Here is a 22,038-nt window from a genome sequence, read left to right on the forward strand (position 1 = left end):
AAAATATTTAGATATTTTAGGAGAATTCTCTAGATTTTTATCCATAAAAACCTAGATTTTTAGAATATTAAAGAATTAAGTAGAGGATTCTAGGGTAGGAAGTTGATGCCTATAAATATAAATATGGGCAAATTGTAACAAGTTGAATAACTTGAGAAAGTTTGAGAAATAAAAGTGTTCCTTTATTTTTCCACATCACCAACTTCTCCTAAATCATTTCCCACATATTCCACCAATTTTCCTCTCAAATATTTCCTCCAAACTAAGTTACTCCTCCAGCATATATCTTTTATATTCCAACAAAGTGGTACTAGAACCGTAAGTTCCTACCTCTTGTCGTCATTCCAAGTCCCCATGGTCAATAACAGCAGTTTTGATAATTGGAGTATCAAGATGAAAGCGTTATTGGGAGCTCACGACGTCTGGGATATCATGGAGAGTGGCTACGAGGAGCCGCAAGACGAGGCCGATTTATCCCAACAACAAAGGGATAGATTGCGAGATGCGAGAAAGAGAGACAAGAAGGCTCTCTATCTCATCTACCAAGCTCTAGGGGACGACGATTTCGAGAAGATCTCGAGTGCAAGCACCGCCAAAGAAGCGTGGAAGAAGCTCCAAATCTCGTGTGTTGGGCACGAATGAGTAAAGAAGGTATGTCTCCAAACTTTAAGAGGAGAATTTGAATCTTTACATATGAAAGAGTCTGAATCAATTTCAAATTATTTTTCAAGAGTCTTGTCGGTGTCAAACCAAATGAAAAGAAATGGTGAGAAATTGGAGGATGTTAGATTCATGGAGAAAATATTGCGTTCTCTAACCCCTAATTTTGAGCTCGTAGTAGTTACAATAGAAGAAACAAAAGATTTGGAGGAAATGACTATCGATCACTTATTGGGATCGCTACAAGCATATGAGGAGAAACAAAAGAACAAACAAGAAATTGTGGAGCAACTTTTAAAGTTGCAAGTAAGCCCCAAGGTGAAAGAAGAAAGTTCGAGCAATGGTGGTGGTCGACAAGGAAGAGGCCGCGGACAAAGACAAGATCGCGGTCGTGGTCGAGGATATGCTCGTTGACGTGGATGGGGATATTTTGCAAACAATGAAGAAAGAAAGGAGTCCCCAAGTACAGGACGAGGAAGGAGTAACCCACAGTCGAGGTACGATGAATCTTCAATAAAGTGTTATAATTTTCATAGATATGAGCACTATGCTTCGAGTGCAGAGAGACAAAATCAAAAGTTAAAGAGAAGGTCAATTACGTGGAGAATACGAATGAAGAAAATGGATGTGTTCTTCTAGCTTATAAAGGATAAGCTGGAAGAAAAGATGATATGTGGTACCTCGACACAGGAGCGAGCAACCATATGTGCGGAACATGAGCATGTTCGTGGAGCTTGATAAATCAGTAAGTGGTAATGTCTCCTTTGGTGATGAGTCTAAAATTTCAGTTAAAGGAAAATGCAAGATTCTAATTCGTTTGAAGAATGGAGCTCATGACTTTATTTCTAACGTATATTACGTGCCCAATATGAGAAATAATATATTGAATCTTGGACAACTCTTAGAGAAAGGGTTATAACATTCATATGAAAGATTATAGTCTTTCAATAAGAGATTGCAAAAATGATTTAATCGCCAAGGTGTCAATGTCCAAGAATAAGATGTTTTTATTAAATGTTCAAAATGATATGGTGAAGTGCCTTCAAACATATTATAAAGATAATTCTTGGCTATGACATCTTCAATTTGGGCACTTGAATTTTGGTAGCTTGATATTGCTATCAAATAAAGAAATGGTACGACGATTACCACCCGTCGAGCACCCCGATCAACTTTGTGAAGGATGCTTAGTTGGGAAGTACTTTAGAAAACCGTTCCCAAAGGAGTCAAGTTCGAGAGCTAAGAAGCAATTGGAGTTAATCCATGCAGACGTGTGTGGACCAATCAAGCAAACCTCCCTCGGTAAAAATAAGTATTTCCTAAACCCTAAATACTTCTAAATCACATAATAATCAGATCTATTTAGCAGATTATTTCACAAATCTTCTCTCTGGTTCCCGAACTGTACTCTAATATCAGTGTGGGCTGATCTTACTAGAATACTAGGACTTAAATAAAGAAGACAGAAGAAATCCTTTTTGGAATAGGACTCAAATTCGAAATCTCCTACAGCTGGGAGAGATCGAAATTTTCGAAAATTGCAATATGAGATATTGTGTATTTTCTGTCTCCTTTATTCTCCTATTTATATTAAGTTCCTTTTGGGCCCAGACAGGGATCTATGGAAGGCTTTGGATATGGGCTCATCCAATTTACTTTTTACTAATTAAATTGAACCCACAATTTAATATAAGTTATAATTGGAATATTACGAGCAGCCACTACAGAAGTAATATTGAACTCTCCCCATCCAAATCCGAAATTATAAGTAATCCGGGTTTCCGTTTATCTTTCATTTCCCGTGCTTAAGATTAATATGTCCATTAATTAATTAATGTCTGCTATTGACTTAATTAATTAACTTCTTATTAATTCCAAGAGTGGACTTAGCATGAAACACTCATTTATTATTCATAGAGTAATCATACTCCAACTAGCTAGGTTCCGAATAATAAAACTTAGTTTCGCGCTCCTCTTGAGGACATTATCAAACGAGACTCACCTCGTGCACGATTCAATATAATAGCAATCCTAGCACCGCTAGATATCGATCACCACTGCCCAATATATCAGGATAATTGGGCTACGAAAAACCCGCACCATTTGATAAGTCAAAGCAATGCATAATCAATACCGTATGCTCAATGCTAACCTACATTGATTAAGAAATAAATATTTATCAAGACCTCGCCTTTCAGTAGATAGCCCAAGGCAAGTCTTGCTGTTAGATCCGTTCAGTGCTATACCACACCAATGTCATCTTATTTCAGTAAGGCTTAGAAATATACGGACTGACATTGCAACCTTTCTCGATGGGTAGTCTAATTCCATCTAGGTTGTGAAATTCATATTTTTCTTTGTTTAGAACTGACCGTATTACCTTAAAGTGGACGACGCCCACAACCGGTCTACTAAAACAAAGACTTAGACTTTGTTAAGTTAACTTATACATTTAAACATGCATTAACATCCATTAAATGTAAAACATAACAACATTATGACAAAAATAATCTGTTTTATTCATTGGAAAATAAAATAAGAGTTTTACAGTATTCAATCACTCGAAACGTGATTTCTAGTATACAAACTCTAACAATCTCCCACTTATACTCAAAACACTTTCGAGTATACAAAATGTGCTAACGTCTAAATCTCCCACTTATACTGAAAGCGGATTGAGGTCTTGAATTAGTCGAACTCCCATTCCTTCAACATGGCTTTCATACGGCTTTACCGCTAACGCCTTCGTGAAAGGATCTGCCAGGTTGTTTTCTGACTCAATCTTGACCACTTGTATGTCTCCTCTCTGCACTATATCTCGAATGATATGATACTTCCTCTCTATGTGCTTGCTCGCCTTATGAGCCCGTGGTTCCCTCGAATTTGCCACAGCACCAGAGTTATCACAATAAACGGTGATGCGCTTGGGCATATTCGTAACCACACCTAAGAGTCCGATTAAGGTACTTGAGTATGTTCTTTTCGACAATCCAATGTCCTTGGCCTGGATTTGATTGATATCTTGCTACTATGCCAACAGCAAAGCAAATATCGGGTCTAGTACAAAGCATAGCATACATGAGACTACCATTTACTTGAGGCATTATGGTATTCTTCTCATCACTGCTATCTCAGAATCTGCTTGTCTTGGGACATCATACTCTTGAGACAATAACTGGATGCCATGTCTAAAAGGTAGGAAACCTTTCTTGGCATCTTGCATGCTAAAGCGTCTAAGTACCGTTTCGATGTAAGATTCTTGGGATAAGCACAACATTTTCTTACCTCGGTTCCTAAGAACCTTGATACCGAGAATGTGTCCCGCATCACCCATATCTTTCATCTCGAACTGGCTGGACAACCAAGTTCGCACTGATGACAACATCTTTTTATTGTTTCCAATTAGAAGAATGTCATCTACATACAAAACTAAGAACACGCTCAACCTTGAAGAACGAGAAGGAACAACCACTTCTACACTTTCCTAGCTCTAGCTCTAGTTCCACACTTCAAATTTTCATTTCTTCTGCTGCGCACTTGGATATGGAAGATTCTGGCCACCGTGGTTCTCATCATCATCGTTATTTTGCTGTGTAACACCACCTTGTGAAGGCGAAGAAACAATCTTATTTGCTTTCGTTTAGTACTTTGTGGTTTTTAAGTTTCGCAACTTTAGCTTCTGACTTTGATCTACTGGATTCAGACTTATTTCGAGTTATTATGGAAGTTTATGTTTGCTTTTGGTTGGAAATCGCTGAGTTTATGTTTATCTCTTGCTTTTAGCTTTCATTCGTGTTTGTTATTGGATGTTTGGAGTTGAAATACGTTGGTTTGTTGACGGAGGTTGGGGATTTTCGTACGGAGATGTTTGGATTTGTTGAATCTTGGTGTTTTTGAGTTGGAGTTTCGCGTATTTGGTGTTTGATGTTTACGTTGTGCATGATCAGGGCTGTTTACTTTCTGTTTCTGCTTCCTTTAGGTCCAATAGCGTAGATCTGTTCGTTTAGGCTTTAATTTCTCGTTTTAAGTCTAGATCTAAAGTTTGCTCTATTTTCATAGTGTTTAAAACTCTGTTTTATCTGCTATTCTCGTTTGATTCCCGAAGAAGATGAAGTTGTTGGTAGTTAGAACTAGATCTGCTTTATGTCAGTACTTTTCTGCATGTACTTTACTTTTTCTCGCATATCCTCCGAGACCCTGTCAGTACGATCTGCTTTGTCTCTTTTACTTTTTTGCATGCTTTCCCAGACCCTAGTAGTTTAAGGAAACTTGTCTTGCTTTTCGCTTTATGCTTGTCTGTCCAAATTAGGAAAGTCTTTCTAGTTAAGTTTACTCCAGCTTGTCTTAGAACTTTAAAATATCGCAGTTTTTCTAAGTCAAGTATGTTCCGTACGTTCCCAGTTCTTAGACCCAGTAGGTAGAGTTAAATTTTTCTATCTCTTAGACCAAGTAGTTTTAAGTTCTCGACCCACAAAAATTGCGTGGCAGCAGCCAACCCCCTTTTCCAAAACATCCTCAAATGCAGTTTCGTAACACCTTCTTCTTCGTGGGATTGATCCTTTACTTCCCTGTGCTAAGTTGTAGTATAGTGGGTTGAGGTTTTTGACGGAATAGAGTGCATCCAACGACCCCTTTCTGATAGTTTCACGATCTTCTAGCCTCTGAAGTCTAGTCGAATCCTCTGGACCTGTTAGATCGAGTGATATCACATATAGCACAAACCTGCACTGCACTTCTAGAGCCTGTCAAGATGGCGTTGTTGCCGGGGATAGCATGGTGTTATTTGTGTGTTTGCGAATGTTTTGGTGTAAATAGTTTATTTACTATGTTTTCTTTTGTTTCTTTTTTCAGTTTATGAACAGGAGCTACCGGTTCGGACACTGGAACAACTCACCTGGTTGGAGAAGCGCCCAGACTAGTTGGCGGGTCAAGGAAGCGATATTCCCAGTTACCACCAGATCGGGGCTTACAACAGGGGATCCAGTTCACCTGAGTTCGGAGAGCGACGAGGAGTCAACTTCGTCAGTAAAGAAGGAACCAAAGTCAACCTCAGAAACAGAGGAGGAAAGCGTTGAAGGAATGGCCAACGCAGGCGACGACGAGCCGGAGATCGGCTGGCTCACTGCCCATCTAGATGGCGAGCCCGCCCAGGCTATCGTCTCTAACCAGCGCCAGAGGGCGATCGACATCAAATCTAATGTGCTGGGTATTCTACCCAATTTCTCGGGTCGGAGGAATGAATGTCCATATGAATTCCTCAATGAGTTCAGTAAGCTTTGCAGTATTCAGAAGAGGCCCAACAATGCAACAGAGGAGGATTACCGACTATGCGCGATCCCGTTTGCGCTAAAGGGGGAGGCTAACATGTGGTTACTAAGGTTGCCACCCGATTCGATCCATACGTGGAAGGATTTCAAGTTGGAATTCCTGGATTACTTCTTCCCTTCTAACAAAACTAATGCTCTTAAGAAGGAGATCCAGGAATGCAAGCAAGAATATGATGAATCGTTGAGCCAATACTGGTCCAGATTTAAGGGGCTGCTCGATGCTTGCCCAAACCACAGGATGATGGAAGCCGAAACCTACTATCTATTCTATGAAGGGGCAAAACCTGAGTCCAAAGATCTGATGAATACCGCTAGTGGAGGAAATTTCACCAAGAGGAAGGTGAGCGAGGCCCGAGAGATACTGGGAAGATTAATTGATGCAAAAAAGGCATACGATTCACCTCGTACCATCCTAAGGAGAGGAAGTGCGGATGCAGTCAACAGTGCAAAATGAAGAAAGGATGGATGCCCGAGTGGATGCAAGGATGGATGTTAGAATGGAGCAGCTGGAGAAGACTATTCTAACCGCCCTGGGGAAGAACGACTCACCGGGTCCAACAGAAAAAGAAAAACAAGCACTGGGTCCAGAGGATGGTTACAATTATTGCGGATCTCAAGGAGGGATGGATTGTCCAGCCCATATAAATGCTGTAGGAAATTGGAACCAAAATAATCAAGGCAGCAATTGGAACCAGTGGAGAATCAAAGACGCTCCATGGAGGGACAATCCATGCTTCAGGTGGTCCGATGGGAATCAAAACCCTCCACTCCAGATTACTAACTCAGAAGGAAACCAAGGGAACCAATCCAACTGGCCCGGAAGGAATCAAGAGGGACAGGGCAACTGGAATCAAGGAGCACAAGGTAATTGGAGTCAGGGAGGTCAAGGAAATCAACCCAGCTGGAACAATAGGAATCAAAATAACCAGGGAAGCTCATATGTACCCCCACACCAGAGGAACAACAACTATCAGGGACCAGGGAATCAATACAACAATAACCAAGGAGGTCAAGGAAACTTTCGCCCGCATCAAGGGGGTGGACCAAATCATGGTCAAGGGCCAAGTGGCAGTCAACCGAACTCCAGGACCCAGAGGAATCTGGATGATATGGTCCATGACCTAGTGAGTTCTCAACAGCACATGCAAAACAACTTGCTGGCAAATAATGACGTGGTCCACAAGCTCCAGGATGCTCAGCAGGAACACAAGGCCGCGATGGATCTGATGTCGAAGCAATTATCTCAGATCGCAACGTCCCTGAGCGACATGCGAGGAAATGAAGGGAGGATTCCAGCCTCAGTAAAGCCACCAGAAAGGGCAAATATCAGCCAAGTTACCCTGAGATCCGGGAAAGCATATGAAGGACCCAAGCTGAAGGTAAATGATGAAATGCCAGTGCCGATGAGCGAAGATGTTATCCACCCGGTCCAGCAAAAAGAAGAAGTTAGGGCAGAGGATGATATCCAAGCCGGTGACTTGGGAGGATCGTTACCTCGGATGGCTGACCCATTTTTCTTAGACCCGGAGCCTGAGGTAGAAACTGAAAAAGAGAAAGGAGAGGCGGAAGAGCCCTCTAAGGAAGATCCGACCAACGCAACAAAGAGGATTAAACCTTTTCCCTACCGAGGGGATGCCAAGAAGAAAAAGGACAACCCCGTGGATTTCATGGAGATCTTTGGAAAGCTGGAGATCAATCTCCCGTTCCTGGAGGCTATGAAGCTGCCCCCGTTCAGCAAATTCATTAAGGAGTTCATTGCGGGCAAGGCAAAATCCGATGGAAAGATCGTGATCGGGGAGAATGTATCTGCAGTAATTCAAAAGAGGATAATGCCGTCGAAGCAAACTGACCCAGGTATGTTTACCTTACCTATCACTATAGGAGGTGTCAGAGTCGAGCATGCTATGTGTGATCTAGGTGCGTCTATTAATGTGTTACCGCTTTCCATATATAAAAAACTGGTAGGAGCAAGAATGACTGATACGAAAGTGGTGATCCAGTTAGCTGATAGATCATGCATTAGCCCTGAAGGAGTGTTAGAAAATGTGATAGTAAAAGTTCATGATTTTCTATACCCTGCTGATTTCCATGTGATAAAGATGAGTGAAAACGAAACTGCTGAGTCTAGTGGCGTTCTTTTAGGAAGACCATTTTTGAGGACCGCTAAGACTATAATTGATGTTTTTGATGGCACCATCTGTTTAGATTACAATGGGGAGAAATTCACTTTTAGCATTGATGAAGCTATGAGGAAACCACTTGACGTGGAAAACCTCCATTTTGTTGATGTCATTAACCCCCTGGTCCAGGAGTTTCTTGAGACCGAACTATTGCAGGAACAGGCTGATACCTCGGAGATGACTGAATCTATGAGGAAAGAAGTTGCAGGATGGTGTGAAGCAGTTATTAAGCAAGGGCTATCTGATGAAGAAATCACAAAGGCAATAATGGACTTCTGTGGCGAGGCAGGATCCCCTGGGTCCAAGGGATCAGTCCAACTGGCCAGTGTGGAAAAGTTGCCAGAGTTGGACGAGCTGGTCAAGAAAGGAATGGAGAAGAATCCGTTGCCACCTGAAGTACCCCCTCCAAAGAAAGAGTTGAAGAACCTTCCTCCGGGTCTGAAGTATGCCTACTTAGGCGAAGGCGAATCTCTGCCTGTCATAATCAACAGCCTTCTGACCCAGGAGCAGGAAGTCAAGCTATTGGAAGTGCTGGGGAGGAACCAGAAAGCAATAGGGTGGACTCTATCTGACCTAGTGGGGATCAGCCCCGATCTATGTATGCACCACATCCGTTTGGAAGAAGGAGCCAAGGCACACCGGGATCTCCAGAGGAAACTCAACCCCAACATGAGAGAGGAAGTCTTAAAGGAAGTATTGAAGCTGCTGGCCCTGGGAATCATATACTCCATTCCCGATAGTGAGTGGGTGAGTCCTGTCCACATGGTGCCGAAGAAATCAGGAATACAAGTAGTCAAGAATGACCGCAACGAGCTTGTGCCCACAAGGTTAGTCACGGGGTGGAGAATGTGCATAGACTACCGGAAACTCAATGCGGCCACACGCAAGGATCATTTCCCGCTACCCTTCATCGACCAAATGCTGGAAAGGTTGGCGGGAAAGCAATACTTCTGCTTTCTAGATGGCTACAGTGGATACTTCCAAATCTATGTCAATCCGGAGGATCAGGAGAAGACCACATTTACCTGCCCCTTTGGAACATACGCCTACCGGAGAATGCCTTTTGGTCTGTGCAACGCACCTGGGACATTTCAGCGATGCATGATGAGCATTTTCTCGGATCTACTGGAGGACTGCATAGAAATTTTTATGGATGATTTCACCGTATATGGAGATTCTTTCGAGACTTGCCTGGGGCACCTGGATATTGTTTTGGAGAGATGCAGGAAGAAGAACCTGGTGCTGAACTATGAGAAATGCCACTTTATGGTCAAGGAAGGGATAGTACTGGGACATGTTGTATCTGAGAGGGGCATCGAGGTAGATCAAGCAAAGGTGGAGGTAATCTCTAAGCTTCCACACCCAACGAATCAGAAGGAAATTCGAGGATTCTTGGGGCATGCAGGGTTCTACCGAAGGTTCATTAAGGACTTCGCAAAAATCGCCCAGCCCCTGACAAGACTTCTCCAGAATGATGTGGAGTTTGAGTTTGATGATAAGTGTAAAAAAGCCTTCCAGCTACTCAAGGATCGTCTGGTCACAGCTCCGATAATCCGCTCGCCCAACTGGGATTACCCCTTCGAGGTAATGTGCGACGCAAGTGACTTTGCAATAGGAGCAGTGTTGGGCCAGAGGATCGAAGGAAAAAGTTATGTCATATTTTATGCCTCGAAGACGCTCAACCAGGCCCAGAAGAACTATGACACCACCGAGAAGGAGATGCTGGCTGTGGTGTACTCATTTGAAAAATTCCGACCATATCTACTGGGGTCGAGGGCAATAGTGTTCACTGACCATGCAGCCATTAAATATCTCCTAGCCAAGAAGGAATCCAAGCCAAGGCTAATCAGATGGGTGTTGCTATTGCAAGAGTTCGACTGGGAAGTCAGAGATAAGAGAGGGACCGAGAATAGAGTGGCTGACCATTTAAGCAGGATTACCCAAGGAGAAGATGAGGAAGCCGTACCCGATGCTTTTCCAGAAGAGCACTTGTATTACTTAGGGGGATCCGCTAGACCGATCAGATGGGTAGCAGTGTTAGCATTAACTGGGCCCGAGGAGTCAGAGAAACGGAAAGGCAAGCCGAATGACGAGCCTTGGTTCGCGGACCTGGCAAATTATTTAGTTACTGGAGAACTACCTGCCGCACAAGAAATCACTAGGGCCCAGAGGATGAAAATTAAAAGTGAATCCAAGTACTACTTTTGGGATGACCCATACCTCTGGAAGATGGGTTCAGATCAAGTGATAAGAAGGTGTATTCCAGAGTGGGAGCAAAGAGACGTGCTAAACCATTGCCATGCACTAGCGTGTGGTGGCCATTTCGGCCCAAGGAAAACGGCAAGGAAAGTTCTGGATAGCGGGTTCTACTGGCCTTCGCTGAATAGGGATGCTTATGAGTTCTGCCAGAATTGCAATAGGTGCCAACTGACCGGAGGGATTTCTATGAGAGATGAGATGCCACAGACTCCGATAATAGTCTGCGAGATCTTTGATGTTTGGGGCATGGACTTCATGGGCCCATTTCCATCCTCATATGGAAATACGTATATATTGGTTGTTGTGGATTACGTGTCTAAATGGATAGAGGCCAAGGCTACAAGTTCAAGCGACGCGAAGGAAGTTTCAAAGTTCCTAAAGGCCAATATATTCAACCGATATGGCGTGCCCCGAGCGATCATCTCAGACCAAGGGACTCACATCTGTAATAGGACGATTGAAGCACTAATGAGAAAATACGGAGTCCACCATCGGTTATCTACTCCGTATCATCCCCAGTCAAATGGGCAGGCTGAAATCTCAAACCGAGAGATCAAGGGCATCCTAGAGAAGACAGTGAATACATCAAGGAAGGACTGGAGCAAGCGTCTGGGTGATTCCCTCTGGGCCTATAGAACCGCTTACAAAACACCAATAGGAATGTCACTGTAACAGCCCGCCCTCCTAGGGTACAATAAATGCGGCGGCTGCTACCCGACAAAGAAGTAAACACAGACTAGGGTTTCATTTAAATAGTACTGGCCAAAAGAATTGGAAGAAATATCAGAGTATTTAATGCAACAACTTAACCTAAAAGTTCAAAGGAAGATAGATATCATAAATGAGGGGCAAAACCTTAAGAGTACGACATAGTATTTTAGACAAAATCACGAGAAAAGGCTAAGGTCTCAAACCGAAGGCAAGATGCCAAAACTCCAAAACAAATTCATATGTGTATCAAAAATTCAGCAGAAAACGACCAAGAGAAAAGCATAGCTATGTATGGTGACACAACAACACTTAGAGTTCAACACATCCATATTAATTAATTAAGCTGCTCAACACCCGCCACCGCTCGTCATCATTCAACCTGCACATAAGGAAAACACATGCAGGGCTGAGTATTTTGAAATACTCAGTGAGCTCGTTGCCAAAACATTTTATAAGTTATGCCACCCTTACCAAGTGAACTCGAGTTTTAAGCAGTTAAAAAGAATATCACGAGTATCACAAAATATATTTTCATAGACTGGCCAGTCAAAATAACCTCCCATTTTCTCATCAAATTAACAATCATTCCATGGTGCGACGAAAGTGTGGCCACACTTTTCGCCCACGAGACCGGCCGACTAGCAAGGACGGCTCTCGATCCCATTGTGTACACAGCCTGGTAGGGCTTGCGGCTAGGGGTGGCAAATCGTGCGTGTCGGGTCGTTATCGTGTCGACACGATAACGACACGAACACGATAACAACAAACACGAACACGACCCGTTAAGAAAACCTCAAACACGAACACGAACACGACCCGCTACCCTCAGACACGAACACGACACGAACCGGTTTCGGGTCAACACGACACGAACACGACACGAACCCATTAATGACACAAAAATAAGTATTAAAAAATGAAAATAATAAGAATAATAATATTAAAATATTATGTGTTAATAAGAATAATAATATTAAAATATTATGTGTTAACGGATAACACGAACACGACACGAACACGACACGAACACGCATTGTTAACGGATAACACGAACCCGACACGAACACGACACGAAATTTTCGTGTCCTTAATGGGTCGACCCGATAAGGACACGAACACGATAAGCTCTAACCCAAACCCATTAATTTCGTGCCGGTTCGTGTCGTGTTATCGTGTCGTGTCAAAAATTGTCAGCCCTACTTGCGGCCCATACTCAGACCCGAATTCGTATAAGCATATCCAACAATCACATTTAAACAAACATAGGCATGGCATAACAGTTAAACCACCCTTATAACACCGAACAACATTTTGACAAAATAAAAGAGAGTTTTAAGAGTAAAGCCCACCTCGATTGCTTAGTTTTCAAGTAGTTTCGCTTTTCCGTTATCCGGCTTCGCAACCAAAGTTTCACCTTTTAATCACATAGGCACATATCACAAATTAGGTTCGATACTACTCTTACTCATGCATGTCTCATCACTTTTCCCTCTTCCCAACGATTTATCTTATCATTACTAATTAACCAAGATCATGTTTATCACACAAGATTATTTAACTATCAAACACACACTACACCACACAACAACACACACACACACACGCCACACACACTCACGGCACACACACATACACATGTTCCCACATCCCTTTTTATCCCTCTTTCACTCAACCAAGATGCATGAGGGTTCAAGAAGACCGATTAATCGGTTAGAAGAAGAAAAAGAAGAAGTAGAAGAAGAACAAACATAACTCTTAAACAAAAATACCTTTTTGAGAAAAACGATCGGTAGAAAACAAGTATTAGCCTTGATTCTTCAAAGTTCTTGGATTAAACTTCAATTCTTTCTCAAAGGATGAAGGATTAATGGAGTAAAGTAGAAGAAAAATTGAGAGAGTGTGTGGGAGGGTGGGGGCCGAAAATTATGGGGGCTAGGGTTGATGTTTCTCTTATTTATAGTGCTCAACAAGATCTTTAGGTAATTAGAATAGAATATTTGGTAAGATCTCATTCTCCACAATTAAAATAATATTGTGAAGTAGGGAAGAAGAATTAACAAAAATAGACTAGGTATCAAGCATGGCAATTTTCGAAAACTAGGCTCTCAAAATAGCCAAGACTTTGTTTTGGTATTTTTCCATATAGAATAAAATATCATGGAGCAAAATAAAAATAAGAAAAATCCTCCATGAAGCAAGGTAGGGGCGATTTCTATGCCTTTTAAATAAGGCATGGATTTTTGAATATTGACTAAAATAAAGTAAGGCAAGATCTCTTGAAGTATGGAAAGATTTGGTAGAATATTTAAATTCTAGGTATGGAAGGAAATCAAGTAAGGAATCAATTAAATAAGCAAAATAATATTTCCTTTCCACATAGTGATTTTCGAAAATCACTATTAGACAAGGGGCTCGATTTTTCCATCTTCAAAATAAGGAAATAATTGGCTCTTGGAATTTAATTTGGATAAATATCCCAAGGATTAAATAAATTCCGGAAAAATAGAAATTCTTTCTCCAAGGGGTCTAGGGTTCGAAAATTACAAGAATTAGGGTGACAAGTATTTATGGAAATTTTCTCTAATATCCTCACTCACCCTTAAACAAATAATTGCCACATAATCTCACCAAATAAATAAATCACATGCCACATCATTTAAATCACATAGTTTGACTTTTCAAACTTTCAACACAAACCCTAAACTCAATTCGACCATATCAACTCATGAAATAAATGCATTCTCGATTCCACGTCATCAACAATTAATTCTAGGGCTCTAAAATTAGGGTTCTAAAATCCGGGATATTACAGTCACCCTACAGACTGGTATTTGGAAAAATGTGTCACCTGCCCGTGGAGATAGAGCACAAAGCGTATTGGGCAGTCGGGGAAATGAATATAAAGGCTCATGCATGTGAGGAAGAGAGGAAGCTGCAACTGCAGGAGCTAGAGGAATTGAGGCTGGAGTCATATGATTCAGCCATGTGGTATAAGGAGAGGATCAAACTCTGGCACGACAAAAACCTTCGGGTCAAGGAGCTGCAGGTCGGGCAGAAAGTACTCCTTTTTCAGTCAAAGCTCAAACTCATGCCTGGAAAGCTGAAGTCCAAGTGGATAAGGCCTTACACAATTGTTGGCATTCGACCGCATGGAGCAGTGGAAATTCAGGGAGTCAATGCTAACTCTGTTCTTTTCCTTGTTAATGGTCATAGAGTGAAAGTGTTTAGGGATAGTTCGGAGTTGTGTGAAGTGGAAGAAATTCCACTCCACACACCTTCCACTATTTCCTAGTAAGCCATGTTTAAATATTCTTCGGGAATTACTGGGTCAAGTAGATAGGGTAAAATTTTCGATCAGCTGACTGGACCAGTTAATTCCCAAGAATATTTAAACATTTAGGTGTAAATAACATGAATAAGTTTTATTATTAAAATACAAACAATATATATATATATATACTTCTAAAACCCAAAAAGATTTTTGAAACTCTGAGCGTCTGAGGAAATGCAAAAATTTGAAAAGCTTATCTCTTTGACCCAGACGTTCAGCAAATTTCGTTTTTTTACTAAGTGTTTAAGATTACCCGGTCAGAGGGAAGTGAGAAAAATCAGGGGGAAGTTTGAATTTTGAAATTCAAAAAGCTGGCGAGGCGTACGGTTGCTTGCGTCAGAGACGCGACCGTTCGCCTGCAGCCAATCATGATATTCCTTTTCTTATTTTTATTTTATTTTCTTTTCTTTTCCTTTTATTTCTTTTATTTTCCTTTTATTTTCTTTTTCCTAAAATAACTTCCCTAAAAACTAATTAACTTCCCTCACCTAAAATTATTTTCTCATAACTCCTAATTCCCAAACTTTTCTTTCTCTCTCTGCAGATCCGAGAACCATCAAACCCACCGCCATTAACCACCACCATTAACCACCGCCGTAAAACACCGCCATAGACGAAGATGCAGAGAAATCCGGCGTCACGCACAACCCGCGGGAAGAACCCGCCGAAGGAAAAAACCAAAAAGAAAGCAACAGAGGCGGCGAGTTCGACTCCCGCGGCCGAAAAAACACCCACGCCGCCACCAGAAGAAAACCCCACTCTGCCAGAAGTTCCACCGCAGCCCATACCGACCAAAGTGCAACCAGAGACCAACAGCGGACAAGAAAATCCCGCCGAGGCGAAATCAGACGAAGCAGAACCGGACCCCGAGGAAATCATACAAGAATTCATGAGGAAGTACGGAAAGGGGCCGAAGGCGAGCAAATTCTTTGCCCAAATGTCGGAGGCATGCCGGAAGCAAGAAGAGGTAATTCCTGCCCTAACCCCACTTACAATTCCACCAAGACCCCAAACCTTAATCGAAACACCCACTGCACAAGCCTTACCCACACACCCAGAAAACCCCCAAATTTTACCCGAAACCCTAACTCAAGAGACGAACCCCCCACACACTATTCCTCAAACAGAAACTGAGCCCCATGCCGAACCCTCTGTAAATATAGAAGAAACTGATGCTGAGGAGGGTGATAGGATGGATACGGAGGAATCAGAGAGAGTGGAGGGAGGGGGTAGTCTAGGTGAGCAAGAAGAAACACCGGATGTAGAGGCCGCTGGGTCAGGGGACGAAGGGGAAAAAGAGGAGGGTATAGATGGTGGGGAGAATGATGGAGCAGAGGAAGTAAATCAAGAAGAAACTGGGGATGTGGAAGAGACTGAGGAACATGGTGTGGAGGAAACTGTGGATGGTGGAAAGGGTAGTGAGGGCAGCGTGGGGGAAGAAGGTGAAGCAGTTGATGACAAAGAGGCTGAGAAGGAAGGCGAGAGTGTTGATGAGGAAGTTGTTGAGAAGGAGACAGAGGAGGAAGAAATTGCTGATAAGGAGGATGTTGAGAAGGAAGAGGAAAGAGACGGCGATGGGCAAGATGCCGAAGAAGTGTGTGAAGAGATAGAGACTGACATCGTCGTGGTAGACGATATAACTACCGATGACCAAGGGACCCCAACCGATGAGAGGCTGACGAGGAGGCAATCCTGTCGTAATAGGAAGCAAGAGGATGAGGCAGAGGCAGGCAATCCCAAGCGCCTGAGGCTGGAGGACACAGAGGAGGCAGAGGATGATATCCCCCTGGTCCAGGAGACTGTGGCAGCCGAAAAGGAAATCTCTCCGGAGGCTATGGAGACGAGATACGAGGCGGAAAGGAAAAGGAAGGGGAAACATACTGCTAAGCCCCAACAGAAGAAATCTCGCCCCGCGAACACCACTGTGGTGATTAGCGAGCCGGAGGCGATCCGTGTGCCGTTTGCCCATCCAACTGAAGAGGAGGAGGCTAAGATACCAGCCGTGGAGGAGAGCCCTTTCGAAACAATGGAGGTCCTTGTGACCAAAAGGTTGTTGGAAGCCATGGTCCAGTTTGAGGACCCAAAGCTGCAGAAGGCATGTGATGGCCGAGCCACGAATGGGAAGTCGGCAAAATCCGGAAAGAAGTTGTGCCTCTCGGACCTGGAGGAAATGGGAGTGGAGAAGAAGTTCATCTCCTACTTCAAAAGCATCGGGTTTGAGTGGCTTCTCAACCACAGCAACACGGAGGTACCAGTGGCTCTGGCGAAGGAGTTCTTCACGTCCTTCAAGTTCAAACAATCTACGGATCTCGATGCAGACACAATCTCTTTCAGGCTGTTCAACGAGGAGATGGAGATGAGTATAAGGGAGTGGTCGTTGAGACTGGGACTACTGACCGTTAGGTTTGGTATACTTGAAAAGCATGTTTCGAGCAAGTTTCGCTCGAATAGAATCTTGCTTGTATACGTAAAACTCTATAATCCACTTTTACCCCGATTCAGTATTATTCGAGCAGTCTCGCACGAATAGAATCACTATTATTATTACATTGTGTTTGCTTGTGCATTTATAAGATGTTTTACAAACATTTAAATGCATAAGAAGTAAACAAAGTCTAAGTCTTTTGCTTAGTAGACCGGTTGTGGGCGTCGTCCACTTTAAGGTAATACGGTCAGATCTATGCAATGCTTTGCAAAAGAAAAAGAAGAATTTCACAACCTAGATAGGCTTTGGCTACCTATCGTGAAAGGTTGCAATGTCAATCCGCATATTTCTAAGCCTTACTGAAATAAGATGACATTGGTGTGGTATAGCACTGAACGAATCTAACAAGCAAGACGTGTCTTTATGCTATCTACTGAAAGACTAGGTCTTGATAAAATTCTATTTCTTAATCTACATATGTTAGTATTGAGCATACGGTATTGATTATGCACTACTTTGACTTATCAAATGGTGCGGATTTTTCGCAACCCAATAATCCTGATATATTGGGTAGTGGTGATTAATATCTAGCGGTGTTAGGATTGCTATTATGTTGAAACGTGCACGAGGTGAGTCTCGTTTGATAATGTCCTCAAGAGAAGCTCGAACAAGGTTTTATTATTCGGAAAACTGGCCAGTTGGAGTTTTATTACTCTATGAATAATAAATAAATGTTTGTTTCTAAGTCCACTCTTGGAATTAATAAGATGTTAATTAATTAAGTCCATAGCAGACATTAATTAATTAATGGACATTTATATCTTAAGCGCGGGAAATAAATAATAAAAGTGGAAACCCGGATTACTTGTAATTTCGGATTTGGATGGAAGAGTTCAATATTACTTCTGTAGTGGCTGCTCGTAATATTCCAATATAAGCTTGTATTAAATTGTGGGTTCAATTTAATTAGTAAAATGCTAATTGGGGGAGCCCATATCCAAAACCTTCCATAGATCCCTGTCTAGGCCCAAAAGGAACTTAATATAAATAGGAGAATAAAGGAGACAGAATGATTTAACTCCATATCTCCATTTACCAGAATGGACAAAACACTGTGAAAATAACTCCATATCTCCATTTCTTAGCATCTCAAAACCTATCTGAATTATTTAACTTGCTAAAACTGAATTATGGCATAAAAATGCTAACTGGATTTTTTCATATGAGCGTAATGAAACCGTGCTAATATCTCCACACCAGTTTTTTCTCAAACATAGTTAGCTGAGAAAGGAAAGGACACTCAACTTCAACTTTTTAGTTGCTCATAGCTCTTGTTTTCCCCCAAATTCGGGTATCAATTTTATTTTTGGGTTTCAAAACAATTTAGGGGTGAGGTTTTTGCTTTCCTAGGACACTACCATAGAGTTCGATGGCAAGTGTGCAAAGGATAATAATGAAAACGGACAGATAACCTTCAACGTGTAACTATTTAGCATTTTTCAAATGGCACGGTTGCGATTTAGGGGAGAAAAACACAGGTTATCAAGATGAAGAAATTCATATTTAAATAGTTTAACCAAAGCAGGCTATGGCAAAATATGAGCACAAATCTTGTCTACCAAGAGTACAAACGCACCAGATTGAAGCAGGATCTTTGGACATCATAGCATTGCCTTGTGCAGGAGCATTAGGCTGGGAGTAGCCGCTAAATTCTCCACCAAAATCACCATCAAAGCTGAATATATCTCTCTCAGGGGTCTTCTTATCATCATCAAACTTATTCTCGAAGCTGAATAAATCTCTCTCTGAGGGCTTGTTGTCGAAGCTGAATAAATCTCCCCCTGAGGGCTTCTTGTCACCTTCAAACTTATTGTCACAGCTGAATATATCAGTATCAGAGGATTTGTTTCCACCTTCAAGCTTACTGTCGAAGCTGAATATATCAGTATCAGATGATTTGTTTTCACCTTCAAGCTTACTGTCAAAGCTGAACAAGTCCTCTGCTGACTTATTTTCAGAAGTTGAGACATGATCACAACTTCCAGCCCAGGTATTTTGGGGAGGAGCTTGTAAGCTGGTTGAGCAAGCAAAATCATTCCAGTCTTCAGATACATCCTCATCCGTTGCAGTAGGCTCATGGCTCATGCTCTTATTCTTAGTAATATCTGCATGGTTCGCTGGCGTCTGGAAGTCCTTGAACAAATCAAAATCAACACTGCTAGAAAGATCTTCTGAGAAGCCTAGTGTAGTAGGGTCATTTTGATTGTCAATCTTAGCGCTGAAAGTAACACCAAATCCACCAGACAAATCGGGCATGCTCGACCCCAGATTATTCCATGCATCATCCGAATTCCAGTCACCAGCTGCTGTAGGAACAGAAGCATTGCCGTTTCCTTTCCCATCATTCAGGTTTTCTCCAGGTCCAAACACAGAATCGAGTTGAGCACCAAGATCAACATTTAAACTCGAGGAGCTCTGAAAGGACACGGGGTCTTCAAATTTAATATTAGAACCTTCTGAGGAAGCTACAACATGATCAGATGACGTGTGCCCACCAAGCTGATTTTCAGAATCAGTGAACTGAAAATCTGCCTCCCATCCAGAAAGTCTGTTGTTCATGTGCTCAGAAGAGCTGACTGCCGGCTTGGATGATTGGACACTTTGAAACAAATCTTGATCGGCAAGAGCTGCAACATCTTATGTACTGTCAGCCTCTGTCAATTTAAGATCAGATGGTTGCTCAGAGACGCCATTACTCTTAGATTTCAAGAAGAATCTATAGGGAGCTACTCCAGTCAAAACCGAGGCTCTTTTCCCCTCTTTTAAAGGCTTATTGGAACCATTATCTTCGTTCACGTTTTCAGCTGGCCACGCTATCTTAAAGTTCAAGAATTCAGACAGCAGAATTAAATCTTTAGGCAAGCCCTGAACCTTACCTTGGTTAACTTTACTGATTGGATCAACCATTTCCTGCAAGATTGAAGTTATTTATCTTGTTTCATTTCATTATTGAGATAAAAATCGCCATTTTTCTAAAATGACATTAGCTAATGCCTAATGCTGTTGTTTTTCCCACAACCTTCTTGGATTAATAACCTGTCAAATTCTACAGCTCGATCCTCCTAAATCCTAGTATCCTACTATTCGACAGACAAATACATCAAATTAGAATCCTAAATCGATTTCTATAACCAGATAACTCAATTCCCCATAAAATAATACATCAGCCAGACTCATCCAACTGTCTTCAGCTAAATCCTCATAATCCTACTCTTTCAACAGAAGAATATGCTATCAAATTAAAAACCTAAATCGATTTCTATAAGCAGATAACTCAATTCCCCCCAAACAATAATCAATCAGCGAGATTCAAGCAGAAGTTTCGCACAGAAACAAAAAAATTACTAATCGGATTCATCGAAAACAACCATACCGATCCATCGAAGTGGAGCGAGCGGAGCAGCCACTGGTACCCCGCGGTGGAGGTGCAGCAGATGGGGTCAGGAACAGCGTAGTAATGGGGACCAATGCCGCAGTAGAAGCAGATTATGGACTCCGATTCTCTAAGAAGCAACGCTTTGCAGTTCCGGCAGCGGCGGTCCGACGGCGAGGCTATCGTGGCTGAGAGAGACGGCAGATGAGGTAGGTTAGGATCCGACGGGTCGTAATCTGGTAGCCCCGCGGCCGACCGGGTACGGATCTGGACTTGTCGGATCAATTCATAAGGAATTTGGGTCATTTTCTATGTTTTCGTTTTATTCGGTGATTTTCCCTCCTTTTTTGGTACTCCATAAAAAGAAAAGGATGAAATCGCTTTTTTGGATTAGTTTTGAAAATTAATTGAATAAACGACTTTTAATCCACTTGATCTTGTTGAATTTCCATTTGAGAAAAGCATGCTCTAATTTTTTGTGAGATGAATCACCTATTGATGAACTACTATAATTTATGTGTACACTCGTATGAAGGTATAACATAAAGATGAAAAAACGAAGTCAAATCAATTATAAATTCATTCGTATAAGAAGCTCGGTAAGAAGCTAAAATTCCAATTCGATTAGTCCAATACTTGGATAAAGTTGTGACTCCAAACTTGATGAGCTCGGCCAAAAGTTTTCTCAAAATTTAGAACAAAATTCAAGCCAAAATCCACTTAATTTCGAAAAACTGAAAAATTTGTTGTTATATTCTTCCCTGATAATCTTTCTTCTGTATATACCTTAGTATTGATGATGGGTTGGGCGAATTTTATCCTAGGTGTTAGGATGATGAAGAACCGAAATTTGCTTATTGTTCTAGCTTGGAATTTCCGATTGATGAATATAGGTTAAGGTGATATGTAATGAAAAATGAGTCTCACTGATTACATTTATGTGCACTTTTGCACCACATAGGAGCATAAAATAACGCAACCGGTGGAGATTTAAATTAATCAACCATATTGAATTAAACTACAAATAATATAAAATATAAAGTTCAGTACTACTATCTACTTTAAAACAAATTAAACTGCATGTAGTTATCATTTTATATAAACACGTAATTATTTATAAAATTAACTCTAAATATTTGGATAAACTAAATTGAAAATGTAAATTTATTAACGTGATATAACGCACTCATAATTTTATGTTGAATCTCAATGCATATAGATAAGAAAAGTAAAACATATAAAAAAAATTAGAATAAAAAATTAATTAGAGAAAATCAAGCATATGATTGGCCAAAACCTGCAAAATTAATTGAAACGAATAAACAAATTAACAGAAATGAATAAACAAGTTAATAATCTAGAACACATTACACATATATACATGAAATCTAAAAAAATTCTCCAAAAATTTGTCACGTGAAACAGATGTAACAAATTACGATCTATCAAGTCTTGCACGTAACACAAATATATGTCAATTCACACTATAATAATATACTCTTGTAGTGCAATCACCAAATTAAATATTTTATCTAATATTATGTAAAATATATGCATATCTTTGATTATCTATAACAAGCAAATTGGAGATCTCGCATGATAACTCTAATGATCAATCCATTTGAATTTTGAGTACATTAAATTAACCTCTTCTATTAATACTCTATAAATATTGAAATAAGAAGCCACTCTTCACAATTACGTTCATCACA

General features: G+C 41.3%; 3 protein-coding genes across 3 annotated transcripts; 2 read left to right on the plus strand and 1 right to left on the minus strand.

Moving 5' to 3' along the window:
• Positions 1-13,976: 13,976 nt before the first annotated feature.
• LOC125195263 lies at positions 13,977-14,429 on the plus strand. The gene has a single exon (XM_048093438.1). The coding sequence runs from the start codon at positions 13,977-13,979 to the stop codon at positions 14,427-14,429; it is 453 nt and encodes a 150-aa protein (XP_047949395.1).
• A 658-nt stretch (positions 14,430-15,087) lies between these two features.
• LOC125195264 (cell surface glycoprotein 1-like) lies at positions 15,088-17,298 on the plus strand. Its single transcript, XM_048093440.1, has 2 exons — positions 15,088-16,871; positions 17,283-17,298. Exons 1-2 carry the CDS (start codon positions 15,088-15,090, stop codon positions 17,296-17,298), a joined length of 1,800 nt encoding a protein of 599 aa, XP_047949397.1.
• Positions 17,299-18,432: 1,134 nt separating this feature from the next.
• LOC125192855 lies at positions 18,433-20,660 on the minus strand. Its single transcript, XM_048090522.1, has 3 exons — positions 20,327-20,660; positions 19,830-19,863; positions 18,433-19,580 (listed from the first exon to the last, which is right to left on the minus strand). Exons 1-3 carry the CDS (start codon positions 20,630-20,632, stop codon positions 18,466-18,468), a joined length of 1,455 nt encoding a protein of 484 aa, XP_047946479.1. The 5' UTR covers positions 20,633-20,660; the 3' UTR covers positions 18,433-18,465.
• Positions 20,661-22,038: the final 1,378 nt, after the last annotated feature.

This window comes from Salvia hispanica, chromosome 6 (genome assembly GCF_023119035.1).
Source record: "Salvia hispanica cultivar TCC Black 2014 chromosome 6, UniMelb_Shisp_WGS_1.0, whole genome shotgun sequence".
In the NCBI taxonomy this organism is placed as follows: domain Eukaryota; kingdom Viridiplantae; phylum Streptophyta; class Magnoliopsida; order Lamiales; family Lamiaceae; genus Salvia; species Salvia hispanica.